This window comes from Apodemus sylvaticus, chromosome 13 (genome assembly GCF_947179515.1).
Source record: "Apodemus sylvaticus chromosome 13, mApoSyl1.1, whole genome shotgun sequence".
Taxonomy (NCBI): Eukaryota; Metazoa; Chordata; class Mammalia; order Rodentia; family Muridae; genus Apodemus; species Apodemus sylvaticus.
In genome coordinates, this window is record NC_067484.1 from 35,148,895 (window position 1) to 35,173,551 (window position 24,657).

At 39.7% G+C, this 24,657-nt stretch overlaps 1 protein-coding gene across 1 annotated transcript in view; it reads right to left on the reverse strand.

Moving 5' to 3' along the window:
- Htr4 (5-hydroxytryptamine receptor 4) overlaps nt 1–5,154 on the reverse strand; it is a 64,144-nt gene extending 58,990 nt beyond the window's left edge. The window contains exons 1-3 of the mRNA XM_052155286.1: nt 5,141–5,154; nt 1,570–1,695; nt 75–275 (exon numbers count right to left, since the gene is read on the reverse strand). Of these exons, the coding sequence (XP_052011246.1) occupies nt 75–275; nt 1,570–1,695; nt 5,141–5,154 (341 nt within the window). The remainder of the gene's footprint in view (nt 1–74; nt 276–1,569; nt 1,696–5,140) is intronic.
- Nucleotides 5,155–24,657: the final 19,503 nt, after the last annotated feature.

A 24,657-nucleotide genomic window follows, 5' to 3' on the forward strand; every position in this document is an offset into this window, starting at 1 on the left:
GGAAAGAAAGACCCCAGGTGATATTTGTTAGGTCACTAGTGTCGAATGTGGTCCATACATTGCTCTGCTCTTACCTGTCCAGGGAAATGCAGCAGAGGTGAAAGATCGATGCTGTGGTGAGTAGGACATCCAGAGAGGTCCGGACCAGACAAAACCTCTCACCATAAGCCCAGAAGTCTTGGACCAGCTCAATGGCACCAAAGGGCATCACCAGCACCGAAACAAGCAGGTCAGCAAAGGCAAGAGACACAATGAAATAGTTGGTTTTTATTTTCCTGTGAGGAAAAAGGTATAGGCAAGGTGGTGGGGGAAGGGTGTGGGGAGAAGGTGGGGAGAGTCAGGAGAATCAGGGAGAGTGGAAGGAGAGAACAAAGGGAGGTAGAAGAGGAAAGAAACCACACATTAAACATAATCCACGAGACTCAGTTTTCCCTTCTGCACCATGGCCGAGAAGATTCTCTGTGCTCTGGCCTTTCTGACTTCTCCAGACCCCTGCCATGCCCCAAAGCCCTCTCTGCCTCTCTCTTCTGCCCTTCTGGCCTGAGCAGAGGCCAGCCATGGGCAGACTGAGAACCATTCTGAGGTTCCACATAGTTGTGCTTTCTCCTGCTCACTCATCTTGCCAGGGTCCACCCTTCCTTTAGTCCCGGCTTGGGCACTCCAGGGAGCCCTCTCAAGGTGTTGCCCTCAGACAGTGTTAAGCTGTACCATTCTCAGCAGCTAGGGTGACCGCTTCTGTACCCACCACATGCGACTCCAGGCAAAGTTCTGTGTTGTTTTTTCTCTGCCTTTTCACTGGGTCGGGGCATGTCCTGCTTAGAGGCAGGCTAACTCTGCCTCACTTCCTCTTTCATGGTCTGATGTTACTTAGTTCAGGCCATGAACTAAAAATACCTTGTGAATTTTAGGGAATTTCAGTGCCCAGGGTTCAACTCAGATCAATTAGACAAAAAAAAAAAAAATGTGGGTGTATGTTATCTTCCTCCACTAAATTTTGCTACCTAAGATACAAGATGGCCAGTTAAAATTTGATGTTTAACAATGGATAATTTTGAAAAATAACTATCTCCAGATGATTACACAGGCCACACCACTACCATACCATATTGTTTTGAAAAATATTTTAGGTGATTATAATTGTAGCTACAGTTGAGGCTGGTAAGGTACAAAATGTGGTAGATCCAGTGTTTATTCCATAAATCAATCATTAATCATTAGTTATGATTTATTTCCTGAACTGCTGCAATCAGCATATATATATATATATATATATATATATATATATATATATATATATATATATATATATATCCCTGTGTGTGTGTGTATGTGTGGGTGGGTGTGTGTATGTATGTGTGTTTCCAGATAGCATGGAAGCATCCCAAAGTGTTCTTATGGCTATGTTGGGATTGTAGAATTATATGTGATCCCTTTTCTGTTTTTCAGAATCTTTACCCATGAATGTTTTTCATCATCATGATAAATTATAATGGGAATTGCTTGAAGCCAACTTTATTGGGAGATCCCCTGACACCCACGTTTCCTGAGAGGTCCCCTTGTGCTGCTTACCTGAGCTGCCTGTCCCTGCACACAGCCACCATCACCAGCAGGTTACCCAGGATGGCCATCAGGATAACCACTGCCAGGAATGTGAGCAGAACGACCTTCTCCACGGACCCGAAACCCTCGTTGGAACTGGAGGTCAAGGAAATACAAAATGCACAGATGTGAGGGAGCATCAGACACATTGGAAAGGCCGTTCATTTGCCTCCCTCAGTCTTCAGGAAGGTCATGTCACCATCATCAACTAGCAGTAGCAGCATGGATTATGCACCTGAACTTGCCAAGGTCTGCTGTCACTTGATGGCATCCCCAGATGGCTGAAGAATAAGAGGGGGGGATGAGCAGGTGAATAGCTAGCCTTGACTGCTTATCTTTTGTTTTCCTTCAGAGACTCACCTTGCCTACTAATCAGGTATGTACTTGGTATTCTGTGTTGCATACCTGACTCATCTACAGTGCAAGCTCTATCACACGAAGACCTCAGCTGTTTTATTCATTGAGGTGTGTTCAGCTCATGATTCTCGATTATCAGATGGAGGAGATGATCTGTGATCAATGAACGGAAGTCACTGGAACCAAGGTCTACATGAACACAAGGGCTATGTGTTTCTATATCCTATTCTAGCTTGATCAAATGCTACAGTTTATAGGTTGTCTGTCTAGGAAGGGACAGCCATACTCAACACGTATTCTTGTGACATTTCACAAATGATCTCAGCATTCTGTGAAGCCCACAGGAAAAAAGACCCTGGGACATCTTCTACTTCATGATATGTTGCTTCAATGACCCCTAATGTCCCTTTGACATTCATGTTCTTGACAATTTCAGCACCTGATTAGACTTGACAAATTATTTTTTGCCAGTATAAGCTCAGGATTTTGTTTATTAGGTTGGAGTGTTCCTTGTCAATAATAGCACAGTATTTGCAGGCTGCTCTGAAACTGCAGGAAACAGTTATGTTCATAATGTCATAAAAACATCCTTTAAAGAAGTTTGAAGAGGTTTTTAAACTGTTGGACACAAACCAAACATGTCAGCATAGAAAACTGAAGGTGGAGAGCTGTTGGGCACTTTAGGGCTCCATTTCTGCAGTGCCAGTGCCCACTCATCACAGAACATGCTGTCTGTTCAGCTGCTACTTGTCATTCCCACATGCTTAAATTCAACCCTTAGATGATGTGCAGTAACCAACCAACATTTCTCCTTCTTCATATTGTGGACTGCCTGACATAACTTTCAGAATTGTTCTATAAATCTCCCTCACAGAGCCATCTGGTTGTATTTTCATTGTAATTTCCAATGGCAGTAAAGTCTCTGGTCTGTAGTGTGTGTGGTGCATAGCCATATGCAATGCATACTGAGTAGGCACATGCTAATTTGCTGAGTGACAGGCATGTAATAGTCCACAAATAGAGGCATATTCTTCATATTCTTAAGTATCCTTTGAAAGAATAGAGGTGCTCTTACCTAAAACATAGGCGATCCTGCAAAAAGACTTTTAAAGGGTTTTTTTTTTAACTATCAGAATGAATATTCCACTTGAAATAAGAGTAGATTAATGTATTTATTCATTCAACTCTAATATGGGCCTAGTGTGTCTATAAGAAAAATAAAGCAGAAAATAAGAAGATATGTAAGAAAATAGGTGGTGTTAGTTCCAAAAAGGGTAGGGAGATGGGGCTCTCTGTGGGGTTAGGAGGCTGCCATCTTCATGTTTGAAGAGGAACATGCATGTGTGCACAGGAGTGTGGCAGTGTACTCTCCTATGTGAGCATGTGAGGAGGGCAGAGTTGTTTCTCCATTGTTTTTAGGGTTTTATCTGCTTTGTTTTATTTTTGCTTATTTGTTTTGTTTTGTTTTTTGAGACACAGTTTAACACTAACTTAAAGCTTGTCACTTGGGCTATATTGGCAGGCCAGGGAACCAAAAGAATCTACCTGTCTATCCTCCAGTCATAGGCAGCACCACCATGCCAAGCATTTACTAGGTGAAACCATATGTGCATGTGCGTGTATACATATGCACTCACACATATAAGCACACACAAACGCACCCCTATACCTCCTTGGGTACAAATGCACACACACACACACACACACACATTTTTAAGATGCTGGTGGTGTTGCCCCACCCAGAAAACTGACTTAATTGGTCTCGTCTGTAGTGTGAATGTCAGAACTTTTGAAGCTCCAAGTTATTCTGATTTGTAACCAAGGTTGAGGCTCACTGAAGAAGGAGATAAGAACTTCTCATTGCCAGGAGAAACGGCAATGGCTTCCTGGAATGGCTTTGAATTTCTGACACAAAATTCACTTAGCACCTGGCTCAACTGAGAGACTAACTCACAGTTGTTAGAATGACTACAGTCAAAACAGAGCAAAATAAACAAAACCAAGTGTAACCGTGAATGAAAGGAATCTGGATCTACATGTACCTCTGATGGGATTATAGAAGGCTCGGTATGTTCTCAGAATGACCACATGAACCCAGAAATTCAATTGTAAATACATATTCCAAAGAACTGAGAACAGGAATACAAACAGAATGTTTTATACCCATTCTTAACAGCATTAGTGATAAATGCCGGTAGACATAATCTAGTGGCTTATACCCATGAACAGGCAGTAAATAAATCAGAATGTAATAGATATGTAAACACATATATGTATTGGAATATTATTATGTTTCCATAAAAGGCATGAAGGAGTGACACATGCTTCAATATTGATATACACTGAAGATATCATACTGGGTGACACAAACCAGAAAGAAAAGAGCCAATATGTGATTCTGCTTATATTAGAATCACAGACTATCATAAGAAAAGAAGGTAAATTAATAACTCCTCAAGCCTGGAGTTGCAGGGTAGTGGGAATTTTTACTTAATAGGTAAGAGTTATCCTTTGGGTTGCTGGAAAATTTCTGGTAATAGTATTGATGATAATAATTTGACACCATTATTACTTATTATTACTTCTTATTACAGAAATGTTTGATTATAGGCATTATTTAACATTTTACTGATCAACTGTCTGTGTTTTGTTATAATACAAAAAGAATATATGGATGAGTATACATCATGATGCTACTGTATAGGACTGCTGTGCTAGTGGCCAGTTGGGCTGGGTATTTAGGCTACTTTCTTACCTGCAATGGATGATGGGAATATACCCTTAGCAGGTGCATTTTCTACATAGCTCTCATTCCCCACTAGAACCACTTTTGTTTTGCTGATTTTCTTCTTTTACGAAGAGAAAACACGTTCAGAGTGTTTGTGATGGATGCCTCTGGCTGCATAGAGTATGTGTTTAAAGAATGTGGGCCAGAGGTTCAATATCATGGTTCATTTGTGTCACACCAATTAGGAGCTGGAAGAGGCTAAACTTTAAATTGTGAGTAATAAGCTCAATTTAACCATAGAGAGAATTTTTATAATTAGGCAAAAATAAGTATAAATTCCAGAAACAATAAATAAAATAAATTAGGAGCTACTCTTTCAAAATCCATGCTAGATCCTTGGGTTGCCTCTGACACCCTGCGGGAGTACTAATTCAAGAACAATTAGACAGTTCTCACCACAGAGGCGCCATTTATGCTAAATGGCTTCTTTGACAGCTTTTCCTATGAGAAATTTTTCTTTCATTTCCTTTTCAATGATCTTTTGACCCATTAACGAAGAAATTCTATAAACTTGCTGGCTGGATTTAACATTTTCTCTGTTCTTAGTAAAAGAAAACGGAAAGACTAGCTCTGAGTTCTCTATATAGATTAGTTTAAATAAAACCAAATGTCAAAGAGCAACATTAATACAAATAATTGTTACAGATAGCAGAAGTCTGTGCATGCACTAACATAAGGTATGGATTATGCTACAGATGGCGTTTGCTTCTACATTGGCTCTATTAATAATAAGCCATGTGACTTTAAATCATTCACTTATTTCCCCTGAGCCTCAAAAGTTAGATCAAATGTCTTAACGTCCCTCAAATACATACTGAGGGGCAACTACATACTAAGTGCTGTGCTGGATATTGACAAGGGCCTTGTCCCCAAGAAGTTCATACTATGGTGAAAACAGAAGACAGAAGTGGACATTCACAGAACAAATGCTCAGTATTTCTCTCACTTTGATGTTTGTAATTCACCGAGTTTCCTTTCTCAAACACAGATTCTGGTTTTATAATTCTCAGGTGAAGCACATGCTTTTGGCTTTTTAACCTTGTGTGACACGGATGCTCTTCTCACGCTGTCTTCTATTTTGTGGAGGGAGGATGAAGCTGCATGCAGGTGTGCATGCGCACAGTAGCTGGACATTGACCTCAGATGCTGTCCTCAAACACCCAGCCACGTTGTGTTCTGAAGCAGGTTCTCTCGCTGACCTTGAAGCTCACCAGTTCCATTATTATAACATGCTACAGAGCCCAAGTATCCTCCCATATCTACTTCACCTCTGCTGAGATTACAGGTGCATGGGACTATGCCTGGCATTTTAATGTACATGCTGGGGATTAGATTTAGATCTTTGTGAGTCATCTCTCCAGACGTATGAATTACAAAACTCTAAAGGGCATAAACACGAGGGTGTAGTATAGTGTGATTAAATGAAGGAAAATGTTAGGTAGTCCAGGAAGTCTACAGATGACATTCAGATGACTTTTGCAGAGGACTCAGACGTAGAGGAAATAAAGGCGTGAGGCTTATTATGTACAAATGCCTCGAGACAGGAAAACCTTTTGGGTTCTCTCTCAGAGAGTCAAGCACTTGAAATGAACCCACAAAAGTACCAAGGAGTAGACTCTGAGGGCCGGTCTTTCCTGGTGGGAAGCTAATGCCCTACTGGAAGATGCAAAAGTGTAGGAGCAGAACAGTGTCATATGGGAATGAACCTGAGAACAAATCAGAAGAGCTGTCAGGTGAGTCTCAAAGAGTCAAAGGGCACAGTGCTTGGAGTGGAATTGGAGCTATGAGGAGAGAAAGGGGGGCTGGAGAGATGGCTCAGCGGTTAAGAGCACTGACTGCTCTTCCAGAGGTCCTGAGTTCATTTCCCAGCATCCACATGGTAACTCACAGTCATCTGAAATGGGATCCAATCAACTGTTGTCATATGTGCCTGAGGAGAGAGGAGGGTGACTCATTTGAGACAGGAGAGGTGGTCTTCCCACAGAAGATGAACTGGTTGTCTGGTGCCAAATGGTCAGCCAAAAAAAGCATGCATACAACAATAGACAAACTAAGAGTATCATATTTAGGGATATATATATATATATATATATATGTGTGTGTGTGTGTGTGTGTGTATATACATATATATGAGTGTGATATATGTGTTTGTGTGTCTGTGTGTCTGCGTGTGTGTGTGTGTGTGTGTGTGTGTGTGTGTGTGTACCTGTGTCTGTGTCTGTGTCTGTGTGTGTGTGTCTGTGTCTGTGTCTATGAATACAACAACAATCAATGCAAAAAGAGGCCATGAATTTGAAAGAGAGTCAGGAGGGATATTGTCTTAGTTAGGGTTTCTATTGCTGTGAAGAGACATCATCATCAAGGCAACTTCTATAAAGGACAACATTTAATTGGGGTTGGATTGCATCTTCAGAAGTTCAATCCATTATCATCAAGGCATGGTAGCATCCAGGCAGGCATGGCACTAGAGAAGCTGAGAGTTCTATATCTTGTTCCAAAGGCAAACAGGAGAAGACTGACTCCCAGACATCTAGGAAGAGGGTCTCAAAGCCCACTCCCACAGTGAAACACTTCCTCCAACAGGCCACACCTATCCTAACAGGGCCACACCTCCTAATAGTGCCACTTCCTGGGCTAAGCATATTCACACCACCACAGATATATGGGAAGATTTGGAGGGAGAGAAGGGAAGGGTGAAATGCTGGAACTATTTTATAATCTCAATAATATGAAAAAAGAAGTTTAACATATTGGTAGATTCAAAGAAGACAGTGCTTACCACAAAAGGGGTAGCAGGCACATATATGTTATTTAATATCTAATATGGAAAAAGAATAATGGCATGGGTGATGGTGATAAGTAAAACAAATCCATATTTCTAATATGCATACATAGAAAGATGCTATAATTTTATTAGATGGAAAAATAAGGTGTGAAATATTGGGAAGAGCTGCAAGTATACATGTTCAATAGGCAACTAGGTGCTTGTAGCTACAACTGAAAGGGGATAGCCTCACAGGAAACACATATGGGATTTACCTTGGCGAGAAATGTAAACATCCAAGAAGGGGTCAGAGTCTTGACCTAAACATGATATAGAGATGGTAGCAGTTGAAGATAAGAAGAAAGCAAGCAGAAAGCATCTGCGGAGCACCAGAGAAGTGCGGCATCGTAGAAGAAAGATGGGAAATAAGGTTCTTGATAGCAGTTTGTGTTGCTGTGGGCATGGGTGGAAAGGAAAGAAGATCTCAGTGCAACTGGGATGAGGGATGGAAAGGTAAATAGAAAGGTGGAAAGTGAGGGCAGTGGTCACATATGAGGCAGCTTTGGATGAAAGTCAAATAAAAAAATAATGGCTAATGAAAACCAATCAAATAGTCTAAGAGAGCCCCAGGTGTCTGAGGCTGATGCATCAAAACATCGAAAACCAGGCTAACCTGTATCCTTCAGAAAAAAACTTGTCAAAGAGAATATGTGTAAAGGAATAGAGAAAAGCAGAGTACAATAACTATGGGGTAAAACCGAGAATGGATCAGGCAAGATAACAATTCTTTTATGTATTTACAAACTGACCATCACAATAATATTATGCTGACAAGAGACCTTTAGCATTGGACAAAAATCTTTGCCAGAGGAAGGGCCTGCTAATTCACATCTTAGGATTACCATATACAGAGGAAACATCTTTGAAAATACACAGTGCATACTCCAGAGGGTCCTGGGCAGCTCAAAGGCTCCTATCCAGCTTCTTTCTTAACCCCTCCCCAGCTCACAATCTCGGTGCACTCACATGCAGATAAGGAAAACAGCACTTCCTTCTTTCACCTGTCAGCAGTCAACCAAAAACTGTAACATTAGAAGATGGTGAACACACAGTCGTGAACTCAGCGAAGCTGAATCAAGAGGTAGGTGATGGCCAAAGATCTCTAGTCCACTAGCAAATCAAACGAGAAACAAAAGCAGAACAGGAAAAATGCAGAGTCCACTCTGCATGCTCTGGGGAGCTCCAGGTGAAAGAGGGTGCCCAGACAGCTGTGGTTAAGAGAGAGCCTCAGAAAACAAGCACCACCCTCTCAGGAACAGAGACTTTAAAGAGAAAAGAAGAGAGGGAGAGAGAAAAGGCAAACCTTGCCTGTCGCTGCAGCAGAGAGAGGAAAGATGCCAGCAAAACTCTCTTGTTTTAGCACACAACTAGAACAGCAGAAAATAGATACTGAGTCAAATAAAGTCAGGACAGAGATTGATAGCAACAGAGATACTGGATACAAAACCTGAAGTACTGGAAATGAAAAATTCAATAAACTAAATACAGAGCGCCATGGGAAGTGCCACCAACAGAATGATTTAGTTTGTCACTGAATGTTAGTGTACTTTTTCTTTTAAGCAAGAACTTTAGCTAACCAAATAATCATACAGTATGAAGATTTTACCTGTAAAATAATTTTTGAAGATTGCAGGGAATTGACTATATTACCCCTGAATTTCAAAGAGTAACATTCCAAAGAGTTTGAAAATATTGATAAATTGTCTTTGTTTCCACTGTGTATGACAGTTATAAAATGCATTGTTGTCGAATGAAATACTTTGTTTTAGTTTTGCAATATTCATATGGAAGCATGAAAAATTTGAAATAGCCAGTATAATCTGGAGTAAGAAGAACCAATACTGTAGGTATCACTATAGAGAATTTTAAGTTGTAATATAGATTCCTAACAACAAAAACAGCCTGGTATTGGGCATAAAAACAAACTTGTACATCAGTAAGAAAGAATAAAGGGCCCAGGTATAAACCCATGCACCTATGCCTATTAATTTCTAGCAAAGATGACAAAATGTACATGGGGGAGAAAGATAACCACTTCAACAAATAGTGCCAGGAAGACTGGACATGTATACCTAGATAATGAAACTAAATCCTGTCTTCACTATCTACAAAAGTTACTGCCAAATGTTTCAATGACCTTAATGTAGAACCAAAGATATCAGAGGACAAGTTAGGGCTGATGGTTCAAGACGTAGGCAAAGACTTTCTTCCAGCTCTGAATGAAATAAATACCTGTTGACAAATGGCCTCATGAAATTAGGAAGCTCTTGGACAGCCTACAGAATGGGAAAAAGATATTCCCAAAGGTTCAATATTGGTATGTACCTTGGAGGTAACCATGCCCAGTATTGTAAACCTAGGTATATATCCATTGTTGGTGTGGTGTGGCCATTGCTACTTTCTCCAATTCAGGAAAATTCCCAGTTGTATTCTTAATATCTACCCTTATGTCCACAGGCAAATATAGCTCTTACCCTTCATCAGTGCAGCTTGTTCTGCATCAGAGATAGAGCTTTTCAGAAAGCCACACCTGATCAAAATGCATGGAACAACCGACTGTGGAGTGTCTAGTCTCTATAATCCATTTACACTGAAACCCATACACCTATAGCTCTGAGAATACTGTGTAAGGGGCCTGAAAAATTATAAGTTCCAGAAGACCAGCATAGCTGCTACAAGATTGTATTTTCTAGATACAACAGGGAAGCTGGATCCATGGACTCTCAATCCATGGTTACCTAAGCAAAGCCTGACGGTGACAACAGTATGCGGGATGAGAAATCTCACAAGGTCCCTTCCCTCAGTGAACAGCTACAGTCAACTGATGACTGCTGAGAGAAGGAGAGAAAATTCTTTCCCTTCAGGAGAAGGCTCCAGTCCCAAGTGGGCATTCCTAAATACAATAAATACATTTAATGTATTTTTAAGTGAGTCTGTTAAAAATGCAAAAAACATACTGACTTAAACAAGTCTGCTTAATGCAATGTAGATTTCGGCTTTCATCTTCATCACACCTTCAATCACCTTTAGATAGCATTTTGGCTTTTGTTTTATTTTGTTTTGCTTCCCTCTCCCTAGATTCAGATCTCTCTATTCCTAGATCACAAAACAAACAAACAAAAAAACTTGTTATAAATTCTTTTTATGACTCTTTTTGATATACAAATCTTTTATTGTCTTGGGATTGAAGCTAAGGACTGACATTGGCAGGTAGAGCATCCAACCCTGACCCTGTGGGAGAGCAGGAGTCAGCTCAGGTAAGTACCTCATCCCAAGCTATAACTCTTGTCAAGAAAATACTAGAAACTTACTTTTATTTGACTGAAGCAAATTAACAGGCTCAGACAGCCTAAGATTTCACTGTCTCTTCACACCATCATACATTCCGATTATTTCTCTTTCTTCTGTCCTTCCTTCCTTTCTTGATGTCTTTCTTTAAGATATCAAATACTAGATTTGTTATGTTGTTTGATGTAGTTGTTTTGTTACTATTGTTCTTATTGTTTTTCTTTCTTTGTTATTTCAAATGACTTATCTGACAATACCATATGTGTATATATTTCAATCAAATTTATCCCCTCTCCCTTACTCTGCCTCAGCATCTCTAACTTTATCTGGAGTTATGTAAGTCCCACTTATACTTCCACGTCTTTATAATTTTATTATTTTATGATCTACTGAGCGTAAGTGGGGTTGTTTGCAAGAACATGAGTGTGAGCCACTTACCAATGGTTATATTTACAGGCCACTTACCAGTGATCATACCACTAAAAAGACAGACTTCCCTTGGCCAGCAGGCACTAACTGCCAATAGTTCATTAGGAGAGGTATGGACTCATGAGCCCCTCGCTGGTCATCCACGAATGCCCAGTCTTATATAGGTCTTGGGCAAGTAACCATGGCTGCTGTGAGTCTACAGGTTTGAGGGTCATGTGTTTAGAAGACATCATTTCTTAGTATTCCTTTCCTTCCTCTGGTTTTCATATCCTTTCTCTTCCTTATGAAGCACACCATGATCAGTTATTCAAAGTACTATGATCAGATATATCTATAAGTTTCTGCATTAACCATTGTTCATTGGAATAAAAGCCCACTCTCCCAAAGCAGCTATTAATAATCAATACCTTCTCAGATAGGGGCAGAGCCTCTGGAATATAATTTATTTAAAAAAAATTCTCCTTCTGCCCTCAGTTTCTATGTAGTTGGTTGGGTTCAAAACACAATGCCTTCTGTACTTACAGCTTTGAAAACATAACCCATGCCTGTAGTGACAAGTTGGGAATTTTAGTTTATTTAAAAAACAGAGAAATGTTATAAGAATATGATTTTATTTTAATCCTAGATATGGGATATGGAGTGGCTTCAGATTGTCCGTAGCAGCTGACTATGAGTTTCCTCGTGCTCCAGCAGGGGCCATGATTTTGCTAGCTGTAGATAATTTCTGTAGTTGTGTGACATTTGGAATACTGAGGCCTTTTTAGGGGGTATATAAACAATAGGGATCCCCAAGACATATGGTGAGCTGTTGGTTGGTTGTTGGTTATTGTTGGTCACAGTTTGTTAAGCTGTGTATAAAGAGGAAACAAGAAGAAATTAGTTGTACTTATAGTGAAGATCAAATTTGTCCCAAGAAATTGGATGCCCCTAATCAGTAGGAAGTAAGCTAATGATTCTGACTCCTGACTTCATTCAATGATCTCTTCCCTTTCCTCTCTATCCTTTTTTCTCTTATCTAGTGTTAGGATTTCGAACAGGTGAAAGAAAAAGGTTGGAGAGGGTGAAAGAAAGAACCAAAGAGTAGCCAAAGACAGCTACATATATATATATATATATATATATATATATATATATATATATATATATATATATAACTTTGTCCTCTGAATTTTTACTTTGAAAGCATATTTTTTTATAATTATGTAATGTGTGTTCTTTAGCATTTCCCATTAATAAATCTATGACCATTGGACTATGCATAGGAGAGTTATTCATATTTGTGCTAGAAATATTTCTCATGTAAATTACTTTTAAGAACGCCAGTTTAAAGTAGTACATAAGTAGAACATAAGAAGATGGTAATTGTTAACTAATAACATAAGCAATAATGTAACTGTATCTTTTAAAAGTATATTTTAAAAGTATATTTCTGTTACACAAATGCATATTTTCCTTGCAGCTTCTTGAGAGACCAACCCTACAATGACCAGTCTATGTATAAATACAATTCTAGCTCAAAATCTGCGGAATCCACGCCTGAAGGCATAAGGCTTGTTCAACTCTCTGCTTCCCTAGTTTCTCCTTCTCCTTACTAACAACATAAGACAATTAGGCTCCCAAGCCAATTACCAAAGATGCCATGCTTCCTGTAAGTGCATCTCCTGATTTCCTCACCCGCAGTCCCCACTCAGGACACCTCTGAAGGCTTTGCTCCAATCAGCATTTTTCTGCTCTTGGGCTTATCTTTGAGTCTTGGCTAAATGCAAGGCATGGAGGCTGGCCCTCTTGCTGTAGCACCTTCAGAATGAACAGTCTCTGTGTGCTCTCCTTTGTTTGTTTGTTTGGTTGGTTGGTTTTTTGGTGTTTTGGAGACAGGGTTTCTCTGTATAGCCCTGGCTGTCCTTGAACTCACTCTGTAGACCAGGCTGGCCTTGAACTCAGAAATCTGCCTGCCTCTGCCTCCCAAGTGCTGAGATTAAAGGTGTTTGCCACCACAGCCCGGTGCTCTCCTTTGTTAAGTCTTGGTTTATTTCCACATTCTAGATAATGTTACAGTCACAAGTAAGTCTAAAATTTTTAATTAGCAATTTTTTTCTGGGAGAGATATTATTTCTTATGCGGTATGTTACTTTGTGTTGTTTTAATAAATGTTGAGGTCTCTTAGTTAATTTTTCCATAGAATGATTTTCCTCAGGTGCCTTTAAAAAAAACAAATAAATAGCTAATATTGTGGGAGGGAGATGTCTTCTGGTGGGGGGCGTCCCATAGTTCCACTTCTGCCTCAGCAGACCCAGAGGTCTTGATTAAAACTCACATTGCTGGGCCCACTCATAACAATTTCCAGTTCGATACTTTAGGGCTAGAGGCCAGTTCTAGCCAGTTCCCAGGTGATGCTGATGCCACTGGCTTGTGAAATGAACTCCGAGGACCATGACTTGAATACTTGAAAAGGTGCCATTGGTCTGAATCTGCATCCTCTCATCTTTCCCAAGAGCTTTTCTTCTTCGCTGAGAACCTTGCTCGGAAGTAGGGTAGATGTTTACAATGGTCGCCTGCGTGGCTCCATATGGGAGATGATGCACGAAGGGAAGGTTTTTCTCTCTTTTATGCTGGCTTATTCCATCTTCACACTTACACCATCTGATATCACTATGTAGCCACCTGGTTCTGAGACAATAGCCTACATCTGTCAAATGGCGGAGCTGAAATTTAAGCCCATGTATTCTGATTGTAAGTTCAATGCTATTTCCCTGCATGCTAATTTGGAACTGAATAAAGAAAAGACATGCTGAAGTTTAGCTTTGGTCTAAGAGCTTAGGAAAAATAGGTTGATGGTGACAGCTTAATGTGCTTATTAGCCAGAAAAAAAAAAAACATGCTGGATATACAAAATAGTATGGAAAAGGAGAGTAAGTCCTATGAGATAGAAATTATATATAATGGAATTTCTTTATAGTAATAAAATAATTCTCACTGATTTTGAAGAGAAGTAGGGACCTGGTACTTGTGTGGTGACAGGTAATTCTGAACTGGAGCTGACACTCTCCTGAAAGCTCTTAATAGAGTTTTTGAAACCAAAGATCATACATACTGGGCATGAGAGAGCTTCAAAGTTCAAAGAGGTTCTGTCTGTACACAGCATTTCAGAATTAAAAATTACAAAAGAAAGAAGAAATACAGAGGATATCATGATCAAAGGCGCTGTTCCCTGAGCCATGCATGCGTCTGTTAGCCAAAGCCAGAGCAGATTTGATTCGGTAACAATCCAGGAGAGCGGATCCTCTCCACTGCAGAAAGTTAACTATCCTGGATCCATTCCTTTGGGAAATGAAAGGCTTAATGACCGTGTTCATAAATTAGACCATAAAAGCGGTTCTATTGCTTTAAGAAATTCCTCATGAAGTAGAAAGTGAGTAGTTGCAGAGACACATTTATATTTATTTGTGGATTCCATATAGAATCTCTGACTTATTTTGCCAATATGTCTTTACCCTCAACTGTTTGGGGAAATGCCTACTCGGTACAGAAATATCTTCGTTTGTGCTAAACGTTTGGTGTTTCTTCAGCTTTGGGCTGATGGTTTCTTTGAAAGGATTACCTTATCTGTAAGAATGCCAGTGTGGGATTGAGGAGAATGGGAACTGTATGTGGCCTCTGTCTTATAGTCAATCATTTACTTCGAGAAGCACTCAACTGAGAGAAGATTTCCCCTAGTCTGCTAATGACCTGCTCCCAGTCTATTTAAAAGAAGGGAAAGCAAAACAAAATACACCCTTGCTTAAGGCTACTCCCGCTGTGGACACAGGCATACAACAGCGGTGGCCAAGTTCAGTCCACTGCATTTTCGTAAATACAGCTTTCACTAGAACACAAACATCACCCTTCATGGCTTTAGGGATTTTTATGGTGACTTTCCTACAACATAGACAGAGTCCAATGATTATTTAGGAGCTTTATGGCCAGCTAAGCTGAAACTACGCACTCTAGGGCTGCTTATGCAGAAGAGTTTGATGGCCCTCCATCCTTAGGAACCAGAGAGAAATTGAATGGAAGGAAGAATACGGATAACAGGTGTGGCGGCACATGGGTATAATGTCTGATGTTGAGAAGCTGAGACAGAAAGACCATCTTAAGTTTGAGGCCAGCTTAGGCCACAGAGTGAGTTCTAGGCCAGCTAGAAGACCACATCCCAAAATACTAAAATATAAATAAAAATATCAAAGAATATTGTGTAGAAACAATAAGATTAGGGGAGCCAGTGAAGGGGTAGGTGTGTGTGTGTGTGTATATTGTTTTGTGTCATTCATTTTACCTGAGTAGCACCTTCCTATTGGCTGAGCCAGAGACAAAGTGTCACACCTCTTTCTACCTTATTACTCAGCCTCTTGTTTCTCCCCAACTTTCCGTCAACCCCTTTTGTCTGTCATAAACATCCATCCTCTTACCCATTTGCTCTGCTGCCCATTGGTCAGCTGAGATCTATTATAGCCTCAATTTAACTCTTGCGTTTCTTGCCTCTGACTGCTTTCCAGCCTCCTACATAGCAAACCCACCTTTCTAGTTGATCAGGAAATGCTATGGGGTAGTTCTTTATAGACCTCGTTCTCTAATGCTCACACATGTCAGCAAATTCTTTTAACTCTATCTTCTGGCCAGCAGTGGTGGTGCCTACCTTTAATCCCAGCACTTGGGAGTCAGAGGCAGGCGGATTTCTGAGTTCGAGGCCAACCTGGTCTACAGAGTGTTCCAGGACAGTCAAGGCTATACAGAGAAACCTTGTCTTGAAAAAAAAAAAGACAAAAATAAAAACCAAAACAAACAAACAAAAAAAAGGACAAGAACTCTGTCTTCTAGATGTCACCTTCCGTGTGGCCTTCTATCACCTTCCGTGTGGCCCTCTATCATCTTCTGATCAGTTTTCATTCTGTAGCACCCAACTTCACGGTTGCATGTTTCTCTCATGCTCCCAAACTGGCAATCCTGTTTCTACTACTTTCCACACACAGCGCAATCATCCATTCTCTTTGCAAAATGTTAAAAATGGGACGTATCACTTCTGTTTTTACCACCCTTGACATGTCCGACCATCACTTCCTGGAGAGCCACACCCAAAGCCTTCGCCGTGCCCCAAATGGTGGTCTTAGGAAGCATGCTCCTATTCCATTCTGTGCTCTCAGCTCACTGCTCGCTCCCCTCTGTGCCTTGCTCCAGATACAGTGGTTCCCAGGCCTCCTTAAGTTCCCAGAATGTGCCCAGCACACTCTCACCTCCAGCTTTCTCAGAAGGCGCTGCCCTCTCACCCCCAGCTCCGCTTCCTATCTACCTGGATCTCTCCACTGAGGATCTGAACAGCACCCTCTTCTCTTCATTCAGGTCTCTGTGAGATTCTCCTCTGCAGACAGAGAGTGTGTCTGGCCACCCACATTTAAAGTAAACCTCCTCACTCTCAATCCCTTTGCCATGTGTTATATCGATATTTGTAGCAGTCGCCTGGTATGCCTCCCCATGAGCACCAGAGACAGACAGACAGAAGGAGACAGAGAGGCAAGTGAGAACCAGATATGGGGTTAACAGAAGCAGTAACTTGGTTTATTATGTTAATTTGTTTCTAGTTCCCAAAACACTGCCATGAACAAATCCTATCAGCGGTAAAACAAGAATTTGTGGAATACAGACAGGAGGAATTAATGAACGAATGAGCTAGCTCTTAATTCAGTGTTCCGGTTTCTTGCTTTTTCACAACAAGTCATATTATTGAAGTCAAAATTTGGGAAATTTTCACATAAAATTAAAATACTAATTCCCCCTTTGCTAAAACTCCCTTGATAGCTTTCCATTGTTGTTTTGGTAAAACACCAAAGTCTGACCTGGTTAACTCTCTAGTTTTATTTTTGACATTGCAGCATAACCAGCTCCACCACAGAAAAATATAGAACCCCCTCCCCCACCTAAGGTGCCATTTGCTTTCAGCCACTCCTATCTTTCCCCTTTCCCTGTCAAGCTGCCACATTTTCTTTAGTCCAGGATCAAATATCCTATTGGCTGGGCAGTCACCCATGACTCCCATATTGTTCCTGTCCTGTATGCTTCAGGAGGGCCTTGTAATTGCATATCACAACTTGTTGTGTTTTAAAATTAACTTTAGAAGTTAGCAGTGTCTTCATGCATGTGTTCTTCTTCTCCATGCCGAGGCCAGCCTTCCCTGGACAGCTGCTCTGCCTTCATGTCTTCACCTCTTCCCATCAACTCCCCTCTGCTTTCACGATCTATAGGTATTCCTGTGCCCTCTCTGTCCCGTCTATGTCTGCCTGCCTCTTCTTCTCCTCTCATGGTCCCCTTTCATGTCCTCTTCACACATATACACATGGACATATTTCCACATATATAAACTTAAAACCTCAGTTCTGCCCATAAGGAAAAACATGAGGGATTCATCTTTGAGATCTGGCTTGTTTTGCTTAACATGATGACTGGTAACTCTTGGATTTTCCAGCAAGTGTCATGATTTCATTTTTCTTTTTTTCTTTTTCTTTTTTTAAAACGTTATTTTGTATTTATTGAGAGATTTAAATATAAATAATTCATCTCAAATCAAGGACATATGTGCCACTTATACCTTTTTTTAAAAAACAGAATTTCATCTTCATTTACATTGCCATGGTAAAACCTTTCCCAATTTCCCCTGTCCCCAAAGACACCCAACCCTCCTCCCTCCCCCTGCCTCCACATATATGCCCCTCCACCCGACACACTCCCACCTCCCCCGCTCGGTTTCCCTTTGTTGGGGCCTCTGCTGAGCCTTTACCTGACCAAGGGCCATTCCTCCCACTGATGCCCAACAAGGCCTTCCTCTGCCACATTTAAAAGTTCATCTATGTGCCATGTATAGGGTGAGGGGGCAGCACCTTCTGAGGGAGCTGGAGTTGAGAGTGCGCTTGGCTCACTCTGGGAACTTAAGGAGGCCTGGGAACGCCTGTGCTTGGAGCAACAAATGGAGAGAATAGTGAGCTGAGATCATAGACTGGAGCAGGCGTGAACTCTCTAAGACCATCATCTAGGTCTGCTTTAAACTCAATACAAGTAGCTGCCAGGTAGAGTACCACATTTTCCTTACCGGTCTGTTGATGGACACCTAGGCTGGCTCCATTTCTTAGCTATTGCGAATAATATAGGAATAAACACAGACATGTAAGAACCCCTGTGGTGGGACTGAAGTCCTTTAGGTATAACCCTGTGACTGTGTACAGCAGGACAACACGGTGTTCCACTTTTAGTTGTTTTGCAGAGCTTTTGCATACTGGCGTCCACAGAGGTTCTGGAGGCTTCTGTCCCCATGCGCGGTATATGACAGCGCCCCCTTTCCCACATCCCCAGCTGTATTTGCTGCCCTTGCTTTTCTCGTGGTTGCCATTCTGACTGATGTAAATCACATTCTCCCTGACGGCTAAGGAAGTTGACCCTTTTAAAAATATTTATCTGCCATGTATAGTCTCCTTTTAAGAATGTCTGTTCAGTTCACCAGCCCATTGATTGACTGACTGGAAGTTATTTTGATGTTTAATTTTCACAGTTGTTCATTCGAATCGGGCATATTTACAAAGTCTACCACGTGTGGTGCTAATTGCATATTGGCAATTATATCATAAGGGTCGCACATTATTTTTACATTAAAAACTTTCCTGGAGCAGAGGAAAATATTGTATCGTTGGGGAATGGTGGCTTTGGCAGGGTTAATTCCTCTGACAATAAGCTGCCTGTGTTTCAGCTACTGAGAATATGTTCTTTATGGTAAGGCACCAACTAATTTTTCATTACATGCAAGTAAATCCCTTGTATTCCCCTGTGGTGTTCTTTTGCAAATGAGTAAATTGTGTTCCTGAAGTTATGGGAAACTTTTTTTTTTTTTTTTGCAGTTCTTTATGTGTTTTAGATACAGACTCTCTGTCTGATGGTAAAAATTTGCTTTATTCTTTTTCATAGTCTGTGTCTTTGCTGTCCGGAAGCTTTTTAATCTCTTAGAATTTTATCTGTTGATTCTTTGGACGGTTTCCTATGATGGAGAAGTCTTTTGCACAAAATCCATGCCCCTGCCTAGACTGTGAAGTATTTTCCTTTAGCCCCTTCAAAGTTTCAAAGGTCTTTAATTAATTTTGAATTACCTTAATGCAAAATGAGAGACTTAGATCTACTTTTATTCTTTTGCATGGAAAGATCCAGGTGTCCCACACCCTTTGTTTAAAAGGGGTTTCTTCCAATGTGTTCTTGACAAAGTTTTTTTAGTGCTGTGACAAAATAATTGAAAAACATAACTTAAGGAAGAGTTTGTTTTGGATACAGTTGAAGACACAGTCTACCATGACGAGAGTGTCATGATAAACAAGCGAGGGAGCTGGTCACGCTGTCTCCCACAGTTAAGAACCAGAGAGAAATCAGTGTGGCTTTCCATTTCCGTTAGCCCAAGGGACGGTGCCACCCACATTTGGGTGGGTTTTCACACCTCACTGTAACCTTCCTGGAAAGACTCTCATAGACACATACAGAGTTGTGCCTCCATGGTGATTTTAAATTCAGTTGACAGTGAAGATTAGTCACTGCAACACCTTTGTCAAAATTACATGGTAGAAGCTATATGGATTTATGTATGGATTTATGCTGGACCTGCATACCCATTATTGTTTAGAATGCAATGCTGCTATTGTTACTACAGGCTTATAATTTGAGATTATGTTTCATGTCTATTTGGAGATTTCAGGATTGCTTTTTCTTACAATCGTATGGAGATGATATTACGTTTCTAGATACTTTTGGTAATGTGAACCTATACTTAATTTGGCATTTGGTAATATTGGCATTTTATACTTTTACAACATTAATTCTGCCAATCTGTGACCTTGAGAAATCTTTTCATCTTTTAGACCTCTGTACAATTTCATAGAGAAGTCTTTCATACCCTTGGTTAGACATTGTAATTAGTGTTGTTTGCTCTTTCTACATATGTTCATTATCAGAATATAGAATACTGATTTTCATATGTAATGACAATTTAACTTCTTTTCTATTTGTATATTCTTTCTTATTTATTTATTTATTTATAGCTCAGAATTTGAGCACTATATTGAATAAGAATAGAGAAAATTGAGGCTCTTGTTTTGCTTCAAATTATAGAGAAAATGCTTTCAGGTTTTCTCCAGTTAGTATAGTGTTGGCTATAGTCCTAGCGTGTACTATCATTATTATATTAAGATACCTTCCTTCTGTGTATAGCATCCTTAGGACTTTTATCGTGACGGTATGCTGAACATTTTCAATAGCATTTTATTGGTTCAGATGATCATCTAACTTCTGTCTTCAGGTCTATTATACATATTGTAATAGGTTTATTGATTTGTGCACATTCCACTAGCCTTGTACCGGTGGGATCAAACCAACCCAGTAAGTGTGTATGATTCTTTTCACATGTTCTTGAATTGGGCTTACAAATATTTTATTGAAAAATTTTGCATCTGTGCTTACTAGGCAAACAAGTCCAGAGGTTGCGTTTCTGTTGTGTTTTTATTTGGTTTGAATATCAGGGTAATACTGACAGTAAAGAATAAGTTTGTCAGTATTTTACTTTTCATTTTTTTCTTTGTAGAATCATTTAAGAAACACCAGTGTGAATGTTTACTTGAAGATCTGATAGAATTCAGCCGTAGATCCTCCCGGTCCTAGGCTTTTCCTTGTGGAGAGGCTTTTTATTGCTGCTTCAGTCTTCTTGCTTGCTGTGGCTCTGTTTCGGACTGTAAGACGTGTTTAGTAATTTTTCCTTTTAATTTTTCAAAGGTATTTTCTAAGGAATTTCTGGATTTCACTGGGATTCATTATAACATTCCCTGCTTCCATCACTCATTTTATTAATTTGTGTCCTCCATTTCTTTTTTTCTTGGTTTATATGAGGACTGACCATCTTGTTTACTTTTGCAAATGAATAACCATTGTATGATTGTCTTAATGTTATTATTTTCTTTTCTTTTTCATTATCCTCCACCCTGATTTTTACTATGTCTTGCTATCTGCTGCATTTAGGTTTGTCTTGTTCTGTTTCCAGGACCCTGAGATTCATCATTATTTATCTGAGAAATATCTGATTATTTTACTTTAATAATAATAACTATAGTCTTTTCTCTCAGAACTGTCTGAGCTCCCAGACATTTGATAAGCTATATTGTCATTTTCTTTTGAGTCTGAGGATGTTTAAATTTCTCGTGTGCTTTATCAATGGCTTACTATTCAGCTAAAAGTGTATTGTTACTTCTCTTTGTGTGTGCGGAGTCTTTGTGTTTTCTTTTACTGTAGGTTTCTACTTTTCCTACACAATGACCTAATAAGATACAAAGAAATATGTCGATTTTATTGTATTTGTTAAGCATTGATTTGTGGCCTATAATATAATAGATTTTATCAAAAGTTTCAGTGGTTAGGAAGAGGAATGTGTACTGTACCTATATTAGATAGAGTATTCTATAGATACATGTTAAAATCTAGTTGATCTGTGATATAGTTTAGCTCTAACATCAATTTGTTGATTTGTAGTTTAGTTGACCTAATTAAACAAAACAGTTGGATAAACTATTTCTTGAGTTAAGTACATGAAGGTCACCAATTGTCTCTTAGATGTATAACTCTTGGTTGTTGGGCATCATACACCTGGAGAGATAACTATAGCTTCCAGAGAAGACAAAGTTTTTCTAGTATTATAACCTGAAGAACAGAAATATTTGGAAGTATATGTCCTAGATGTGCCCTGGACACTGAGATATTATGAGTTTAAGGAAATGCATACAAAAGACATAAAATATAGCGTGGTAGTATGTATGTATAAATCCTGTAAGTAGCATGTAACCTATAAATGCTAGCTACTGTCCTTTACACTTTTTGTTCATTTCAGGTATGAACAAATGGTATTGACCTTTGTCCTGATTATTTAGCTCACACCATAGCAAGAAAAACAGCCTCGTCAGTGATTGGTCATTAAGACAGGATGTTGTCATTTGACTAAGGGCTGTTGAAATGACAAATACAAATAGCATTTAGACAAAGAGCTGAAAAGAACATATAGGAGCCTTTCCAAGTTGTGATAGAATAGATAAGGGGAGAAGGTGCTGAAAGTTCGTAAGAAAGAAAGTGGACCTGGAAATGATGGCCTTCAATGGGAAAGTGTGTGACAGAAAACAGGAAGCATTCAACATCTTAATGTGGCATAAAGGTTTAAGGAGAGTCTCAAAATTATCAGTTCACTATCTACATGTGTGTCTCTACCTACATATACATACACTACCATGCATGCAGACTTAACAGAAGGCATGGAAGGAAACAGCAGAGGAAGATGAGGAAAGAGTAATGGTAGCTCATCCAAGCTCTCCTTTTTTATGTTACAGAAACATATGTAATAGCTTATAGCAATTTCAATGTTTAAACATATTATATCAATTTTCCCCTTTTTTCTCCTCCTAATCCTCCTGTGTGATGTTCTTGCTCTCTCTCAAATTTATGATTTCCTTTTACTTCAATTGTAAAATATGCAATTGTTGATAAATATTTACATACATAAATATGTAAATACAACCTTTTCATTCCATATAATGTTATGTGTATGTATATTATTTCGGGGCTGACCACTTTGTATCAGATAACCAATTGGGATGGGGGTGGGGCCTCTACCCTGGAGAAGACTATATCTTTCCCTTTCAGCATTCCTTACTTGCCTGTAGTTGTCTAGGAATAAGGCCTTGTAAGCTTTTCTCCTTCCATCTTAGCATGTCTTTTGGTATTGGTCTTATTTCGGTAACCAAAGTGAGGAGACTGCATGGGTGTGGCTTCTCTGACTTTCTAGGAGATACAATCTCACAACAAACTTTATATTCCTCTCGCTTTTATAATCTTTCTGACTTCTCTTCCTCAGTGCTTCTTGGACCTTGGGTTCTGGGGTTGTGTTGTAGATATATCAATTATTACTAGGCACCACAGTCATATGGTTTCACTGTAGTTTTCTATAATGAGCTCTGTCTATTGGAAAAGAAGTGTCTTTGATGAGGGGTGAGAACTACACTCTTCTGGAGTCATAAGGATAAGCACTTAAAATGTAGCTAGGGATTATACTGATTTAGTAAAGTGTTATTTGCTGGTGTTCTTACAATATCCATGAATTCTCTAACCCCAGGTAGTTAGGTACATGGTGAGATTTCCCTACTGTTGAACAGGTCTTAAGTATAATTAAAGAGATATTGGCTACCACCAAGGTATTTGTGCCACTCTTGCCCACTTACGGATATCATGCATGCTATGTGGGCCATTGTGATTTTTCATAGTTGGGTATGTTTCTCCTGCCCATTTTCCCTATTTTCCACTTTAATTTGTACCCTGCTATTCCCCCTGGCTCCTCTCTCATTCTGTTCCCAATATGGTTTCCTTTACCTTTTCTGATTCCTACAATTACCCCAGGTTATATATACACTTTCATCTGAACGCTGGGGATTTGGAATCACAAACAAGAGAAAACACAGGACGTTTGTCTTCTTAGTCAAGTTACCTCACTCGATATGATATTTTTTTGGACTCTGTCCATTTATCAGCAAATTTTATAATTTCATTTTTCTATCCAGCTGAAGATTATTCCACAGTGTATATGAACCACATTTTTATTATTTATTTATCAGTTGTGGGTCATTTTGGCTGATTCCATTTCCTAGCTATTGTGAATAAAGCAGCGATGAATATGGCCAACTAAACATCTGTGGGGTAGACTCTTGAGTCCTCTGGGTACAGCTGGGTCACAGGGTAGACTCATTTTTAGATTTTTTTGAGGGTTCTCCATACTGATTTCCAGACTGGCAGCAACAGTTTGCAATCTAAACAATGAATAAGGTTTCTATTTTCTCTGCATCTTCTCCAACATTTGGTGGTGATGGTTTGATTGAGCTTTGTCAAAACTGTTTTGATATGCGTTCTCCAAATTGCTAAAAATGATAGTCTTTTTTTTAAATGGTGTTGATGATTTCCTTTTTTTCTTTTTTTTATTCGATATATTCTTTATTAACATTTCAAATTATTTCCCCTTTCCTGGATCCCCCCCCCTTCTCCGAAAGTCCCATAAGCCCTCTTCCCTCCCCCTGTTTCCCCATTCACCTCTTCCCACTTCCCTGTTCTGGTATTCTGCTACACTGCTGTTCTGAGCCTTTCCAGAACCAGGGGACACTCCTTCCTTCTTCTTGGACATCATTTGATATGTGGATTGTGTCTTGGGTATTCCACGCTACTAGACTAATATCCGCTTATCAGTGCATGCATACCATGAGTGTTCTTTTAAGAATGGGTTACCTCACTGAGGATGATG